Source organism: Malaclemys terrapin, chromosome 3 (assembly GCF_027887155.1).
Source record: "Malaclemys terrapin pileata isolate rMalTer1 chromosome 3, rMalTer1.hap1, whole genome shotgun sequence".
Lineage (NCBI taxonomy): Eukaryota > Metazoa > Chordata > Testudines > Emydidae > Malaclemys > Malaclemys terrapin.
In genome coordinates this window covers 3,281,047-3,296,827 of record NC_071507.1, presented here as the reverse complement: position 1 = coordinate 3,296,827, position 15,781 = coordinate 3,281,047, and the positions used below count along the sequence as shown (strand labels likewise).

Below are 15,781 nucleotides of genomic sequence, written 5' to 3'. Positions count from 1 at the left end.
CGCGGAGCCAAACGCTGCCCCACAGGAGTGCACAGCCCTGGCCCCTGGAGCGATGTGCGTGCGGCAGCATGGCTCCAGGGGAGGGGGGAGCATGTCTGACTCCCTGCGGAGCCCTGGCCCCCAGAGCGCTGCGCATGCGACGCCATGACTCCAGGGGAGTGGGGGGGGGAGGTGGAGGAGGGACCGGCGGCTTGCTGTGCTCAGCCGGGCGCTCCGGCCAGGGAGCACAGACCCTGCGGCTTGCCGCGCCCGGGACTGGAGCCATTTGCCCACCCGTGCATTAGGGTGTGCCTGGGCACACCCGGTGCACCCCGTGCGCACGCCTATGCTCCCGCAGTACATGTCTCTGTGCCGACCTGCACCCCAATCATTCGGGGGGGGGTTCAGTCACACGTTTTGTTTTTGCAGTGAAAGTCTGAATGTAGACCAGCCCCCAGGTGCTGCTGAAGGCCCCCATTCAGGCCAGCTCTGGGCCAGGCCCCGTCAGCTCTCATGCTGTACATGGAAGGGTGTCTGCGCCCTCCCTTCTCCCAGGTGGTTAGTCACAGGGTGAATGGGTGCCAAGACAGTAACTCCAACCCCTGTCTGGCTCTCTGGGCCCCTGCAGCGGTCCTGGTTTTCCAGGCCACATGGGGATGGGGTTGCACGTGCACAGACAGAAAAACCCTTCAACTCCCAACCCCCTTTCCAGCTCCCTGGCTTGGTCAGCGCAGCAGACAAGCAGAAGCCCAACGCTTCCCTTTGCAGATCACCCTTCGAGGCTGTAAACATGTCACTGATCAGCCTATTCCTCATTCCCTTCCATGGAGGGCCTCCAGGCAGCTCCTCAGCACAGAGGCGAACAGACCATACCTGGACTAGCAGAGACCCCAGTGCCAGGGTCCGGCACAAGAGAGGGGACTCAAGAGAAGGCTCTGAACACGCTTCCCAGAGATCCAGTGAGGTAGGCCAGCAGCACTGGCTTGACTTGGCAGCACAGAGCCAATACCTAAAGTGCCTTCCCCAAGAACTCCCCAGAGCTCTGCTCTAGCCACCGCACAATCCTCCCTCCCCAAGCAGCAGCAGAGGTTCTGGTTTCTAGGGCTTCTGGGACGGGTGACATCAGCTCAGATGGACCCAGAAGGGACAGATGGATTGGAGAGGCCCGTACAGAAACCAGCAACGCCCGCAGCCAGACAGAGAGGAAATAAGAAGCAGCAACAGACAAAAAACTGAGGAGAAAAGGCAAAGCTCCCCAGAGATGCCTCCCCCTTGCGGGAGTGAGAGGGGAGGCAGAGAGCCCAGCAAAGGGCAGGAGAACCCTGGTCCTGAATGGGCCCCATGGAAGCAGCAGTAGGGAGGGGTCACTCGGGAAGGAGGCAGCACAGGTTGTACTTTTCAAGGCAACTGTTAGATGCATCCAGCTAAGCAGCCTGCCAACACCTAGCCGGAGCCAATCCAAAGCACTTGTCGAGGGCGTGTAATTACCACCTCCGGTGCCGGACGGACAGCGCAGGAGACCTTGGTTGTCCAGGGAACAGATACAACATGGACGGCAGCAGGGCCGCCTCCCCTCGTACCCTCCCCATGCCACTCACCCCGACTCACCTCCAGAGCGAGCCAGTCGCTCCTTAGCCTCTCCGCGTCCACACTAGCCCAGTGGCCATCGGGGCCACCTGCAATGGAGCCCTTCCCACTGCACAGAGACCCCCAGCTCACATCCCACAGGTCTCCAACCACCCATCAGCTTTTGGTCACTCCTGACAGGTTAGAATTGACCCAGTTAACGTGCAGCCCACAGCTGGAATGAGCCCTTTTGCCTAGAAGGTCATTTAAATAAAAGGGGATTCAACAGCCTGTCCTGAGCATCCGATGAGTGAGGATGCAACGCCACAGCAGGATGGGGTCTGTCTAGGAGCGCGGGTTGTGCTCGCCTGTGCAGGGAGAGGCGTGGGCAGCGAGCCGGCCATCGGAGGGCCACGCTCTGGGCATGCTCCAGAGGCTGCAACAGGGAGAGAATTATTTGCTGGTTCCATCGCCTCGCCTCCTTACACCCAGAGACGGTGGCGCATTCCTCTCCCTCCCAGGGAGGGCCGGTGTTTGCAGCTCTCCCCCCGGATGGCTCAGTGGCAGCTTTTTAAGGATGACTCTGGCTGCGCTCTCTGCCCAGAGTTCTTACCACGCTCGCTCCCTTTGTATTATCATTTCATTCCCCTGACAACTCCTCATTAAGTGTCATCTGCAAATTCAGCTAATGAGCTGTTTTCCCCCTTCCCTGGCATCCAGTTAATTCTGTAATGCCAGGGAGCATTTTGTGCTGGATGCAGCAGCGTGTTAGCGATGCAGGTGGTAAATAAGGCAGCGGCTGGCCCCAGCCCCAGCGCAGCTTCCTCCATCCAGGGTGGGTTGGGGCGGCATCACCCAAGGCACTGATTTTTCTCTGTGTTCTCCCAAAGGCCACAGGAATTTCTTTCCTCGATCCCCTTTCAGAGACTGGTGGTTAGAACAATCTCTGCCTATTTACTGACCCTGTTAGAGAAATGTGTGGCACTGGGGGGCCCACAGTTCCTGGCGGGATTACCCAGTGATGATCGCAATTCCTCGGGAGCTCTGGCTGCCTGGGCCATGTCTCCAGCGCAGTGCAGTGCAGGTGCCGGTTTACACTTGGGAGCGCAGGCAGTGGAAGGAGCTGGTGAATGCAGTGACGCGCTCTCAGAGGGGGAACATCGGCAGCCACGAAGCAGCGTCTGCTCTCGACTGCACTGCAAGAGGGGTCGTCTTATTGCGCCCCCGGAACCTAAGCACTGTCCGTCATTGCAGCTGTGCCCTCCGTGCCATCGGTCTTGGAGCCTTTTCCAGCCGGGGCCCCTGTCCCATTGCTCACGGGTCCAGGGCAGCGTGTGGCAGGGACTGTGGTCAGGCATGTCACAGGCTTCTATTGGGGGACCTTGGCTTTGCAGGGCCATGGGGAGCAATCCTGGGGCAGTTCCGTTTTGGGCTCTGTCACTCTATCGATTTATTTAGTTCTTCTGCCTAAGCAGGCCAGGGGAGGGCCAGGTACTGACTGCGACTGGGTGCCACGCAGAAGGGAGGTGGCAGAACCCAGATGAAATTCAATCCTAGAGAGCCTGAGAGGTGACTGGCCAGCCCACATCTGAATGCAGACCTTGCATCTCTTCACTGGCATCTCGCATCTGCTACCCAACATTCCTTTTTCCCAGCTTCAAAGCACTGTTGGGGTCAGCTGGCAGGACCAATTAATACCCACTAATGCTACTTGCCCTTCTAGGATTGCTGAGTGTCATTCGTAACGCCCAATGCCATTAGCTCTCCGACCCAATCACTGCAACTCTCACACGGCTTCACTGGCAACAGCGCAATCCCCTGCTGACTCGAACGGGGTTGTAGTAGGGTAAGGTGCCTCCCGAAATGCAGTAAGCTCGCCAGGGGGCCCCAGCACAAACCATGCTGACCTAGGAAGGTGGCCTCTCTTAGCATGCTGTACTTTTCTTCTTCTCCCTTGGCAGGAGCTTAGGCAGAAAGGCTGTGACAGCCGTGGTGTCGTGACCCAAGGAATGGAAGAGACAAAGGTGGCCAGATGTGGAAGCTGCAGGATGCACATTATCCAGGAGCAGGTATCCAAAAAGAGCTTTGTTTGTATAGAGCTGAGGGAAGAGAAGATCTGAGGTCTGGAGACACAGGATGGAACTAAGTTGAGTTTCAAAGGGGATTTGAGCAGAGGATGAAGGGAAGGCGAGAGGGGGCTGAAGGGAAAAGTCAAGACTCGCAGATGCAGGCTGGAGAACTCTGAGGGGAGACTGTTGGGTGAGGAAAGTGGCCAGTGGAAGCATGTGACTATGAGAACCAGGCAGAGGAAAAGACTAGCTAGTGAAGGAGAAGGAGGGGTCAGGAACGGGTTTGCTGACTCGGAAAATGAAGATGGGGGCACAGCAGGTAGAGAATGAAGGCGGGAGGGCAAAGAAGAGAAGAGCGGCTAGTCCTACAAGTTGAGGGGAAGTGTCAATGGAGACCGGCAGAATTCAGAGCCCCAGGAGGATACAGGACGACTTGCAGAAGAGTGCAAGGGAGAACACAAGACAAAAGGACATGCCACCAGAAAGAACAGGAAGAGGAAGGCTGAAGACCTGCACCAACACCAGGAAGTGGCAGGTCTGAGAAGAACAGACAGGCCTGGCACCAGAGCAGATCCAGAGAACAGAAGGGTGCGCTGTCTGCTGGGAGCTAAGGGACAGGATGTGGACCTGAGGCTGAAGAGGATCGAATGGGAACAGGAAAGAATCCACTGATTGTGCTTCACATAGGGAAATGACACCGCTAGAGTCTCGCTGGAATGCATCAAGGGAGACTCTGCCGGGCTGGAAAGACGCTTAAGGAAATGGAGGCTCAGGCGATCGTCAGTGGGTCTCTGCCTGTCCCTTGAGGAGGGCAAAGGCGAGATGAGATTGTGATGATCAGCGGATGGCTCAGGCAGTGGTGTATAAGAAAGGCTTAGGAATGTTTGACCCCTGGGAGGCATTCATGGACTGAGGACTGTTCCCATGGGATGGACTCCACCTGAGCAGGGAGGGAAATAGATTTCTGCGATGGAGGCTGGCACAACTGATTAAAAGAGCTTTCACCCAGGAAATCAGAGGCGGCGGTTGGGAGGTGCTCAGATAGTCTCCACACCTGCTTCGAATGCTGAGTGGGAGGAAAATCAAGTAAAAGAGGATACAGCAGTGGAGAAAGGAACAGGGGTAGGAGAATGGACAACCAGAGGAAGCATAGTGCCAGTACCAATTACACTAACAGTCAGGTAGGTGATGCTGGCAGTGGAATGACTGCACATCATTGGGCGAAGAATTTGGGCAAAGCCGAGCAGAAACAACTAAGACGTTTGTACACCAATGCAAAGAGTCTGGGTAACAAAATGGAGGAACTAGAACCACTGGTGCAGGAAGTGAAGCCAGATGCTATAGGGATAATGGAAACATGGTGGAATAGTAATCATGACAGGAGTACAGGAGAGACAGATGTAAAGGCAAAAGTGGTGGAGTAGCATTGTATATTAATGACGAGCTAGACTGTAAAGAAATTAGAAGTGATGGAATGGATCAAACGGAATCTCTTGGGGCCAAAATCACTTTGGAGAAGAAAGGTAACAGAGGCTCCACTGGATAGTGCTGGAGTCTGCGACACCCCCCCAGGATCGATAGAGACCTCTAACATACTACTGGGAATTGTGTGATTATGGGAGATTTTAATTTCCCACATATTGATTGGAGGACTAGTGCTACTAACGAAGGCAGGGCCCAGACATTCCTGGACATAATCGCTGACAGATTTCTTCACCAAACGAAACAAGAAGCAATGCCATTTTAGACTGAGTATCGGTAAGCAGCGAGGACCTCCCAGAAGAGCTGCTTGTAGAGGACAGCCTTGGTTCCAGTGATCAGTCCCTGCTTGCCAACCGCTACATTTTGGGCATGAGGCTCTGTCTCTGGAGGGGCAGGGGGAGCACAGGGCGGTGCTCAGGGCCCAACGTAATGGCATGTGAGAATAAATACAGTTCCTACTGAGTGGTGTCCAGCTGGGTGGGGCTGCACGTGGGTAACTGCTAGGGTGACCAGACAGCAAATGTGAAAAATCGGGACAGGTGGTGGGGGGTAATAGGAGCCCATATAAGAAAAAGACCCAAAAATCAGGATTGTCTCTATAAAATCGGGACATCTGGTCACCCTAGTAACTGCTCAGCTCTGTGGCTTTGGTGTAGCGAGGGCCAGGCTGGGGAATGCAGGGAGGGCACCTGCAGAGCGTAGCGGGCTCATGGCCCAAGCGGCACTTAGAGTAACAAAGATGACCGGGGCAGGAGAGCCCTACAGAAGTCAAATGCAGTTAGCCACCAAGGGGATTACAGCCTTCGCCAGCCTTGCCCTCCCCTCAGCCCCTGGCCGAGCCCAGCCCTGCCAGCAGCTCCGCTTTCTCGGGTCCCCTGTCACACCACCAGAGAGCTAGCGGAGCAGTCCAGCCCAGCCCAGTCTCAGCCCCTCCTCACTGTGAACGCTGCGCCCCCCAGCCGCCAGCCCCGCTCTGCTATTCCCTGGGTAGTGCCTGCGGCAGAAGCGGTGCTCTCACATCTCCTGGAAGGCTCGGTAGCGATTTATAGCGACGCTAACAACCCCCAATACCTCCCGAGACGAGTCTCAGACAGCACATGGCGAGTATTTGCACAGAGACCAGGAATAAAACCCTGGATGCCAGAACTGACTGGAGGGGCCAGGACTGGCCCCCCGGTGCCCCATACTTCCTACAGCTCCAGTCTGGATCCTGGAGGGCAAGTGGAGCAGGCACAACCAGCCCTCCCTTCTGGAGCACATTAATACCCAGGCTTCCTCCGCTAATCCAGCTTTAAACCCTAATGCCTGCAGCACAAAGAGCTCCCTGGCCTCCCCGCCCCACCCTGCTTCCCATGGCAGCCACAGCTATCCGACAACAGCCCCTTCCATCCGAGACTGCTGCTCGGGATGGCGGCAGGATCACGGGGCCCCCGTGCACCCCGGGAAGGGGAAAGGGAGGATCCCTCTCGCACACCCAGAAGGGGAGGGGGCAGGTGACACATGCCTCCTGGGTCTGTGCGCGTGTGACACAGCGAAAGGAGAGAGATCCCTGCTCCCTGTGAGGAAGAAGAGGTGGTAGGATGGATCTCCCACCCCACAGAAGGCAGCAGGAACGAAAAGGGGAGGCTGGCACTGGAGATCACACACACGCACGGGCTTGTAGAGAGGAAGAAAAATCGCCTCCACCAGGCTGGTGTGTCTCTCCCTCACACACAGCATTGCTCCCCGTTCTCTTCCTGCTCCTAACGCAGGCTGGAGCGAGGAGTTCCTACGACAGACCGGGCAGGCGGGACGAGACTCAGCCCCATGTCAGTTGCATTCAGTGACCTTTATCAGCGTGCCAGGCTGAGCGAGGGGGTGTCTGCCGGAAGACAGGGCTACACACCGTGTTTGGGGTTCGAACCCCTGGCTCCGGTGCTCTTTACCAGCCATTCTGATCCGGTGACAGGTTACCCTTCCCACTCATCACCACCAGAGCCCCAAGGGAGCTTTTTCCTCCCCAGAACCAGAGCATTCCCACCAGCCATTACATCCTGCCTCCCTAAAACATGCCCTGCAGACCAGCTCCTTCCCTCCCTGTGCGTCCCTGCCGGTCGTGCAGAGCCGTTCGCAGGGCACAGCGCGGCTGCAGGAAAGGAGGGAGTTCCTCGGGCTCGGGAGACCCAATATAATGCATTGGACAACCCCAGATGGAAGGCCCCAAAGCACGGCAGAGCCTACGTGTTCAGGCAGCCTGGGTGCTTCCTGCCCGGCTCTGCCGCCCTCCAGACGCTATCCGGGTAGCTGCAGAGCAGAGCCTCTTGGGTCCAGGGCCAAGTGTCAGCATCGTCACAGACGTCCCACACAGATGGAGGGGTCCAGTGACGTGCCAGAGGCCATGCTGGGGGTGGGGGTGGAGGTGTCACTCTCCAGGGCCCAGCGGGGGACCGAGAGGCAACAGGGCACACGAGCTAGTTTTGGCTGGGCCTGTGAGAGCCCTGGCAGCATGCCGCAGTCCATCCCTGGTGCAGGGTGCGGCAGAAGACAGGGAGGAGAGCCCAGCCAGGGCTGCAGAATGCAGGGGAAGATCTACATGGAGTGTGAGGTTTCTGCCTGGGGAACCCTGAGCACTGGCAGCTAGGCGTCCCTCTCTACGCGTGGAGACAAGAGTCGAGAGAGCCCCTCTGCTCAGATCCAGCCCCTCTGGGCCTCCTTCCCGGGGGCCGCTGGCTCCATGAGCCCAAGGAACGCCCGCACAGGGCTGCCTCCCACCTTCCAAGGGACAGGAGCGGATGCTCGGCAAGGGGAGAGGGCGATGGGGAAAGGACCGGTTCCAGCCCCGCATCGCAGGACTGCAGGCCTGGCCACCAATTCAGCGCTAGAGCAAGCAGCAGGGGCGGCTACCACTGACCTCTGGGAGAGCTGGTCCCGCTGGCACCAGGGCTCACCCCGCTCCGGGGACTCGACAGTGGCGCTAACAGAGCAGAAAGGGGCACGAGGGCAGAAAACGCCCCCAGCACCAGCCTGCCCACCCCAAGCGCTGCACTGGGGCAGCGGCTCACCTGAATCTTCACAGCGATGAGCACCGAGCTCAGCTCCTTGTCCAGCTCCCTCAGCACGGTGAGCTTCTTCAAGCGCAGGCTGCAGAGCCTGTAAGACAGAGAGAATGGAACACACTCAGGCACCACCATCCCCAGGGCCCTGCCGCATGGTCCGAGGCGTCCGGACGCTAGCCGGGATGGCGCCCAGCCGCGGCCGCCTCTCCCCGCCACAGGCACACTCTCAGCTGATTCACGCCCCCCCCAGAGAAAGCGGATCAGAGCAGAAAGGGAAGGAGGAACATTAACAGAGCTAAAGTAGGATTAAGGGATTACGGTGTGACAGGAAGTCGCAGGCTGTGTGGTGGAGAGCTCCTTCCCAAGCAGGGCTGCTGCCAGCCCTCTGTAAAGCTACCTTGGCCGCCAGGGCTGTTTATTTATAAACTAAAGCACTTAAATCCACTCTGATCTGGGACTTAACAAGACAAATATTCCCATTCAGACATTACGCCTCTGCTCACTCCCTGGGGCAGCTTCATGCTCCCCAGCCCGACACTCCCTGGGGCCAGAGCAGGCTGCCCTGAGCCCACCCTCCATGCCGGTGTGCTGTGTGCCTGCCGGGGGAGGGAGGCGGCTGGGCAGAAAGTGGCACTGCCTATTCCCCCAGGCCCAGCCCCTGAACCAACCCACAGGCTCTGCCAAGGAGAGGAGTCTCATGAGCCGTTCAAATGCCGGCAAACAACCACCCACGCGATGTGGAGCAGAGACCGGCAGGGCTGGATGGAAGAGCAGGTCTCCCAGCACTGGCAGGAAGCACCCTTCCTAATCTGCCAGGCAGAGCAGGGGGCAGCCAGGCAGGGAACCGAGGAGTGGCTACAGGCTGGAACGGAGGGTGCATGAAGAGCTGGGGCAGGAATGGACAGCGGGGGGTGCTGCAGGGCAGGTCTAGGTGCCCTTGACACAGCTATGCCGGGGTCCCACAGCCGGAAGGGCTGGAGCTCGCAGAAGAGGCTTTCCAGCCTTGCACTGCTCCAGAGCATTGCGAACTCAGCCCTGCTGGTCTGTCCTGTGCTCGGATACCAGGGTATCCAACAGGGCCAGAAGGTGATGAGCTTGTTGCTCCCCGGAGGATGTGGGGGGCTCTGCTCAAAAGCACCAATGGGGAGCTGAAATCCCTCGTTGCTAGGAGATCCCTCTCCCTGTGGCCAATGCCAGGTGGCCCAGAGGGAATGAACAGAACAGGGAATCCCCAAGTGATCCATCCCGTCGCCCATTCCCAGCATCTGGCAAACAGCAGCTAGGGACACCATCCCTGCCCCTCCTGGCCAATAGCCTTTGATGGACCTATCCTCCATGAGCTTATCTAGTTCTTTTTTGAACCCTGGCCATTTCGGAGAAGGCGGGGCAGGCTCTAAATACTGGGAGGTTCTTTCTGCATCTCTTGCCTTTCTCCCAGATCGGTACATTCTGCGTTTTACATGTTAGTGGCAGACTCGCTGTCCTGGGCATGTACCTCACAGCCTTCCTCAGCAGGCTGACCGAGCTAGCTAGAGGCCAGTGAGCCTGCTGCCATCGACGCTGAGCAAATGGAAAAGCTAATCTAGGATTCAGTCAATAATTAATGCCAGTCCAGACGGTTTTAGGAAAATAGTTATCGGCAAACAACCCTGATTTCATTCTTGGATGCGATGACAGGGCATTACACAATACCAGTGAAGCCCCGTTAAATGGCTTAAGAAGGGGCAGATCCCCAAAGCAGTTCTCAATGGGGAATCCTTACACGAGACTGTTTCCTGGTGGGTTCCGCAGGGATCAGCACTAGACCTGCTGCTCCCCGATATTTTTATCAATAATCTGGAAGCCAATATAAAAATCACTGCTGATGAAATTTGCAGATGACACATTGGCAGAGTGGTCAAAATTGACGAGAACAAGGCTCTGTCATACAGCGTGATCTGGATCGCTTGGTAAGCCGGGCCCATTCAAACAAAATGTTATTTAATACAGTCAAATGCAATGTTACAGATCTGGAAACGAGGAACGCAGGCCGGCCCTGCAATACGGGGACTGGCCCCTGGTATGCAGCGACTCCGAAAAGGAGCTGGGGTCTCATTGTGGACAAACAACTCAATGTGAGCTCCCAGTGCGATGCTGTGGCAAAAAGGGCTAATGCGACCCTTGGATGTACAAACGGGAGGCGTGAGTAGGGATACGGAGGTGATTTTTACCTCCGTATGCAGCACTGGGGAGGCTGATACTGGAATACTGCGTCCAGTTTGGGGGTCTATGTTTTTTATGTAGGAACATGTAGGGTGCCAGAAAACATGACAAGAATAGTTCAAGGGCTGGAGAAAATACCTTCTAGTGAGAGAAGGAAAGAGCACAGTTTGGTTTATTAAAAGGATTGAGAGGAGACTGGAGAAAATGCCAGGTGCCGAAGGGCTCTTTAGTCCAGCCCTGACAGGCAGAACAAGACCCAGTGGCTGGAAGCTGAAGCCAGACAAATTCGTTAGAAATAAGGCCCCGATGTTTAACAGTGACCAACCCCCGGAACAAACTCCCAAGGGCTGGTGGATTCTCCATCTCTGGGGATCTTCAGAGCCAGACTGGAGCCTTTCTGGAAGATGCTTTAGCCAATAAAGGAGTCCGTGGGTGACATTCTCTGGCCTGTATTATACACAAGGTCAGGCTAGATGATCTAATGGTCCCTTCTGGCTTTACAATTAAATCTATGAAGCACAGACATCTGAGCACGCCTGGCTAGGAAATCTCGCAGCTACAGAAGCCTCTCTCTTCCCTACCCCGTGGGATTTTGGAGAGTGCCATAGAAAACATCTCTCCATTTGCCTTCCCCCTTTTTCATGCTGATTAGAGGCCTGACCTCCCTTCTCCCCCATTCCATTTCCTGTTTGTGCTCATTCGCACTGCGAAGCTCCTGCCCGGGGACTCTCCCCCAGCTGCGCTGTCTCACGGGAAGGCAGGATGCTCTGTTTTCAGGGTCTGGGTTCATGCCTGGGTGAGGAAGAAGGTTGGCTGTATTGTGGGTTGGGACATTAATGCACAGCCCTGGCAGTGGGACTGTAGCGTGTTGTATTCTAGGGGCTCCAGTCTGCCTCATGTGATTTTCTCTGCAAACCCCAAGGCTGCTCAGTGCTCATGGGACACTTATCACCGGCAGGTTAGTGACTTGTCCCCCTTATGGCTTTATTTACATTGGACTTCCCAGGCAGTAATTGCCAGGTTCACTGGGTTCTGGGATCACATTCATTGTCTTGGGATGGGACGCATGCCTGCTGGGGTGGCCCCTTTGCACACCTTGCCTTCAGCATTAGCACTTTGCACAAGGTAACCATTATTCACCAGTGTTGCAAACCTCTATTCTCCTTACTAGACAGGTTACAAACAGCAGTTCTTCTATAACTACTGCCTCTTTACTACTTCCCCTGCTCCTGATAGTACTTTTTACTCTAGTTCTCCAGCCAGGATCAGCTCTGAGGCTGGTCTCCCCCGGACTGACCCAAATGACAGAGCCCAGCGCCCCAGAGCTGAGGAACTCAAGATATCAGCGAGGACAAACATGGAGCAGGACCCAGAAATGGCTGGCCCTGCTCTGCATAAGGAGAACGCCCTGCCTACATCAGCGAGGGATTAAAAGCGTTTGGAAGTTGTGTAAATCCTCCTGCGGCCATGAAACTGACGCAGCCCTACGGGCAGGCGAGTCCATCGTCACTGGAGGGTTTCTTGCACCTTTCTCTGCAGCAGGCACGGCTGGTCCTGGCCAGCGTCAGAAACGGAGAGGGGCTAGACGGACGGCTGCTCTGATCCCGTCTGGCAACTGCTGCGCCCTAAGGCAGGAGTCCCAGCTAAGAGAGCGACTTTAATTGCTCCCCAGGGATGGGAGCCTTCTGGCTGATTTCTACAAGGCTTGACAGGCATTTCAATGGGTCCCGGCTGGCTGGAAAAGCCACGGCTACGGCGCAGGGTCAGCGTGCAAGGGAATCCCAGGGCTCGCACTCTGCAGAGGAAAAGGAGCTCAGGCCCCTCTGTGCCCCTGGAGAGAAAGGGGAAAACACCAGCCCACGCGCACACGTTTCACCCAGGCAAGCCGCTACCTCCCCACTCACCTACAGACGCTCAGGGGGATAGCCTGCCAGCGACAATTCACCCAGGGACCTCCATCACTGGCCAGTTCTCAATCCAGATTGGCTTTTTCTAAAAGCTCTGCTTCAGGACTGGGGGGCCGGTATCTAGCCTGCACTCCCCAGGGGGTCAGAGGAGGTGATCCCAAGGGCCCGCCTGGCCTGGGACTCTAGAACGCCCACGCGTCCTGGAGAGACTCCAGCTGGGGGCCACACACAGGAGGGGACCCGGGCTGCCCTCTGAAAGGGGAGCACCCTGCTGGCAGGAAGGGAGAGCCAGTGATGCCCAACAGGGAGAAGGCAAGGGGGAGGGGCACCACGAATCAATTCCTCTGCAAGCGGAGGTCAGCGAAGGGCCAGGCTGCTGCCAGAGCCCTGGTACAGCAAAGAGCCGGACAGCCTCGGGGAGCACATCCGACCCCTTGCTTTCCTCCCCACCACTGCACTGAGCGGGGCAGACCCTGGGCACTCAGCCCTTCGCTGCAGCACCAGGGGGCTGAGGAGGGGGAGCAGTGCACCTAAGCCCCCCGGCGAGCAGCGCCCCTGGAAGGGGCCACTGAGGGAGGGTAGCCCGAGTGGCTGGTGCTGGGTTCCTGTGGCTCGTTCGAGCGAGCAGAGCTGGCGTTCCCTGTCCCAGTCCCTGCGCCGGCAGGCAGCCGCCTCCTTGCGGTGCCCACGGGAGCCCTGTGATTGGAGCCGACAGCAGCTGTCGCCAGCCGGACGCGCTCGGGGACTAGGGCTGCGCTGCCGGCGACAGGGAAGTGGGCTCTGGCTGCTGTTTCCACAGGCTGTGGCACACAGCGAGGGGGGGCAGAGCGGAGGGGGTGGGGCTGGTCCCCATTAAATCCAGGGCCGGGGCTAGGAAGAGAACCACACCGAGGTATGGCTGCTGTCCCCGTTTGTCCAGGGGAGAGGGGCTCAGAGCCCCTGAAATACACACCTCTGCCACTTCCCCAGGGGCAGTTTGAAGGACCCTGCTGGGAAGAACCAGGCTCCCCTAAAACGAGCTTGAGAGGCAGGAAGAGGCTGAGCCCACGGGCTCCTAGGTCCCCACCGCGGCAGCCTCTCTGCCTTTCCCGGCTAGCCCCACGTCTGAGTTTGGATTCAGACAGCCTCTGCCTGGCTGCTGCGCAGCTCCCAGCAGGGCCAACCCACGGCTGAAGCGGCAGAGACCCGCTCCCAAGCTGACCTGGAGTAACCCAGGCATGGAAAGCGAGCCGAGGCTGCATGCAGACTATGCCCCCGTCCCCCCCAGCGCCAGGCAGCCAGGGCGAGCCGCCATCTGCCCTGCAGAACGTGGGGCGGAAGTGCAAAGAGAAGACCCGGAGCCAGGCCCCCCCCGGCCACGAGTGGGTGGAGTCAGGGCCGAGAACAATCGACACAGCAAGAAAAGCTCCCGGTGCAGCAGCCCGGTTCCGGCGCAGGGGCGAAGGCCACTGCAGGGGTGTGAACTGCCAAGAGCAGCCCGAGGCCAGGGCCAGAACAAAGCCCCAGCAGCAACGCTGCCCTCGAAATCCGCCCACCCTGCCTCATGCCAGCCCGGAGAGCCCCCGGGGGAAGGAAGTGACTCTGGGCTCAGCTAGACAAGGCGAAAAGGGGTATTTTAACCTGTTCGCTAACACACTACCACGCATGTTTTAAAACCCGCATGGACACGTGTCAGCCAGCTGGGTTGTAGCCCATGTGTTAAAATACAACTTGCCTGCCTGCAGTAGGGTTTTAAACCATGCGAGTTAGACTGTGTCAGTATGACAGAACGCCCCCCTGCCGTCACACCTGCATTCGGCTTTGTACAAATACCGGGGAGGGGTCATTGACAGCTAATAACTCACTGGGCAAGAACGTCCCGTCCCGGGGACAGGGCTGGCGGAACAGTCTGTGTAAAGCTCTGAGCATTAGCCCAACTCCTGACTGAAGGGCGTTTGCCAGGCAAGTCTGGGGAGGGGTAAACCTGCTCCCCAAAGACAAAGGACAAGTTGTCGCCCCTGCCAGGCAGGTGCCATCACAGCTGATGGGCCATTGACTACCAAGGACGGGGCAGGAACAAACAGATCTGATCTTAGCAAACAGCAGCATGGAACCTCTCCCCCCACCCCCGACTCCTTGTCTCCTGGCTCTCAGGGGGAAAGACCTTTATCTAGGAGTCACCCTCAGGACAATGTACTTCAAAGGGGGACTGAACTAGAAAAGTGAGGGGGCAACCCCCCGTCCCCTGGTTCTCTCTCCCCACCCATCTCTCTCCTGTTCACCTAAGACCAGGAAAGAAACGGCCGGAGGGTTTGGTCAGCAGCGTTACGGGACACGTGGACAGCTTGGGAAGTTCAGTACAGGGAAGCGATTTCTCTTTATTTCTCTTGGAACCATTTCTGAGTTTAGTGCCTCTTTACTTGTACCCCCTGAACAGCTCTTGGCTTGCAATTACATATACTTGTTTTAGTCTTTAATTAGAACTAACCCAGTGTTGTGAACTGGGTGGGTAATTCCAGCTGCTGTGTACCGAGCCCCTTAGAGGGGCAACAGACCTAACACATCTGGGCTGCCCAGGAGAGGGCTGGACACGCAGATCACACATATCTGGGGGGCATCCGGGACTGGGAGTGTGCTGGGGTCACCTTGGGAGCGGTAACCCAGGCTGGCGGGAGCCAGAGTGCGGCTGGTGTTTGCCGACAGGCTGCTGGGGTCAAAGCATTGAGAGGCACCCCAGGTTGCAGGGCAGGTGGGTGACAACCCCTCCCTCCTCTGGATTGCACCCCGCAATGTCAGAGAATAAGTTTTAAAATTCTGCCTGCCTAGATGAGGCCTAAGCGCAGGGGATGGCATAAGAAAAGGCACAAGCCACGGGGGTGATGTGCACTCAGGGAGTATTAGCAAAAGGTTCAGGAGGCAGGTATCTCCCCCAGGAAGCAATTACTGCTCCTAAGGAAGCTTTGCCCTCCCTGGAGAGGAAGGTCCCAGGGACCTACACAGGCTCAGCAAAGAGCAGAGGAAAGTCACCGCTGAAAACAGAGGGTAGTGCACCTTGGAAGGAAAATCTGAACTGCTTATGCACATTCCTGGGCTCTAAAGGAACTGGAGCCATTCCGGGAAAAGCTCTGAGCATCCGCGCGAACAGCTCAGTGCAAACCTCTCTGACATGCGCAGCAATGGTCAAAGGGGGGCGGAGGGAGTACAGCAGAGCGCATAATGAATGAGCTAGAGAATAATGCTGAAAATGACCGTGCTGTTACATAAAGCAATGGAGCACCGGGGTCTGGAATACTGTGTGCGGCACTGCTCCCCCCACCTCCAAAGGACATGGCCGGAATCAGCCCAAGGCTGTGGTAGGACTGGGCGTGCAGTGCACAGATTTGGGAGTGCACATTTTGCCCAAGGATAGACCCCAAATTACAAAAAGTTCCCAGGGCTTTAACGTCAGCATTCTTAGCCTAACTCAGCTGCATATGACTCATGCAAAGATAATGGGCTAAAATCAAACCCGGCCAGTTTCTGAGCCTATAGTTCCCACCTCATTCTTAGAGCACTGAGCCAT

The 15,781-nt window shown here is 57.1% G+C and overlaps 1 protein-coding gene across 2 annotated transcripts in view; it reads right to left on the bottom strand.

Moving 5' to 3' along the window:
- Window positions 1-15,781, bottom strand: part of LOC128833829 (phosphofurin acidic cluster sorting protein 2-like) — a 108,704-nt gene that overhangs the window by 32,253 nt on the left and 60,670 nt on the right. For both annotated transcript variants that reach the window (XM_054022007.1, XM_054022008.1), the window contains exon 2: window positions 8,138-8,225. In XM_054022007.1, the coding sequence (XP_053877982.1) occupies window positions 8,138-8,225 (88 nt within the window). The remainder of the gene's footprint in view (window positions 1-8,137; window positions 8,226-15,781) is intronic.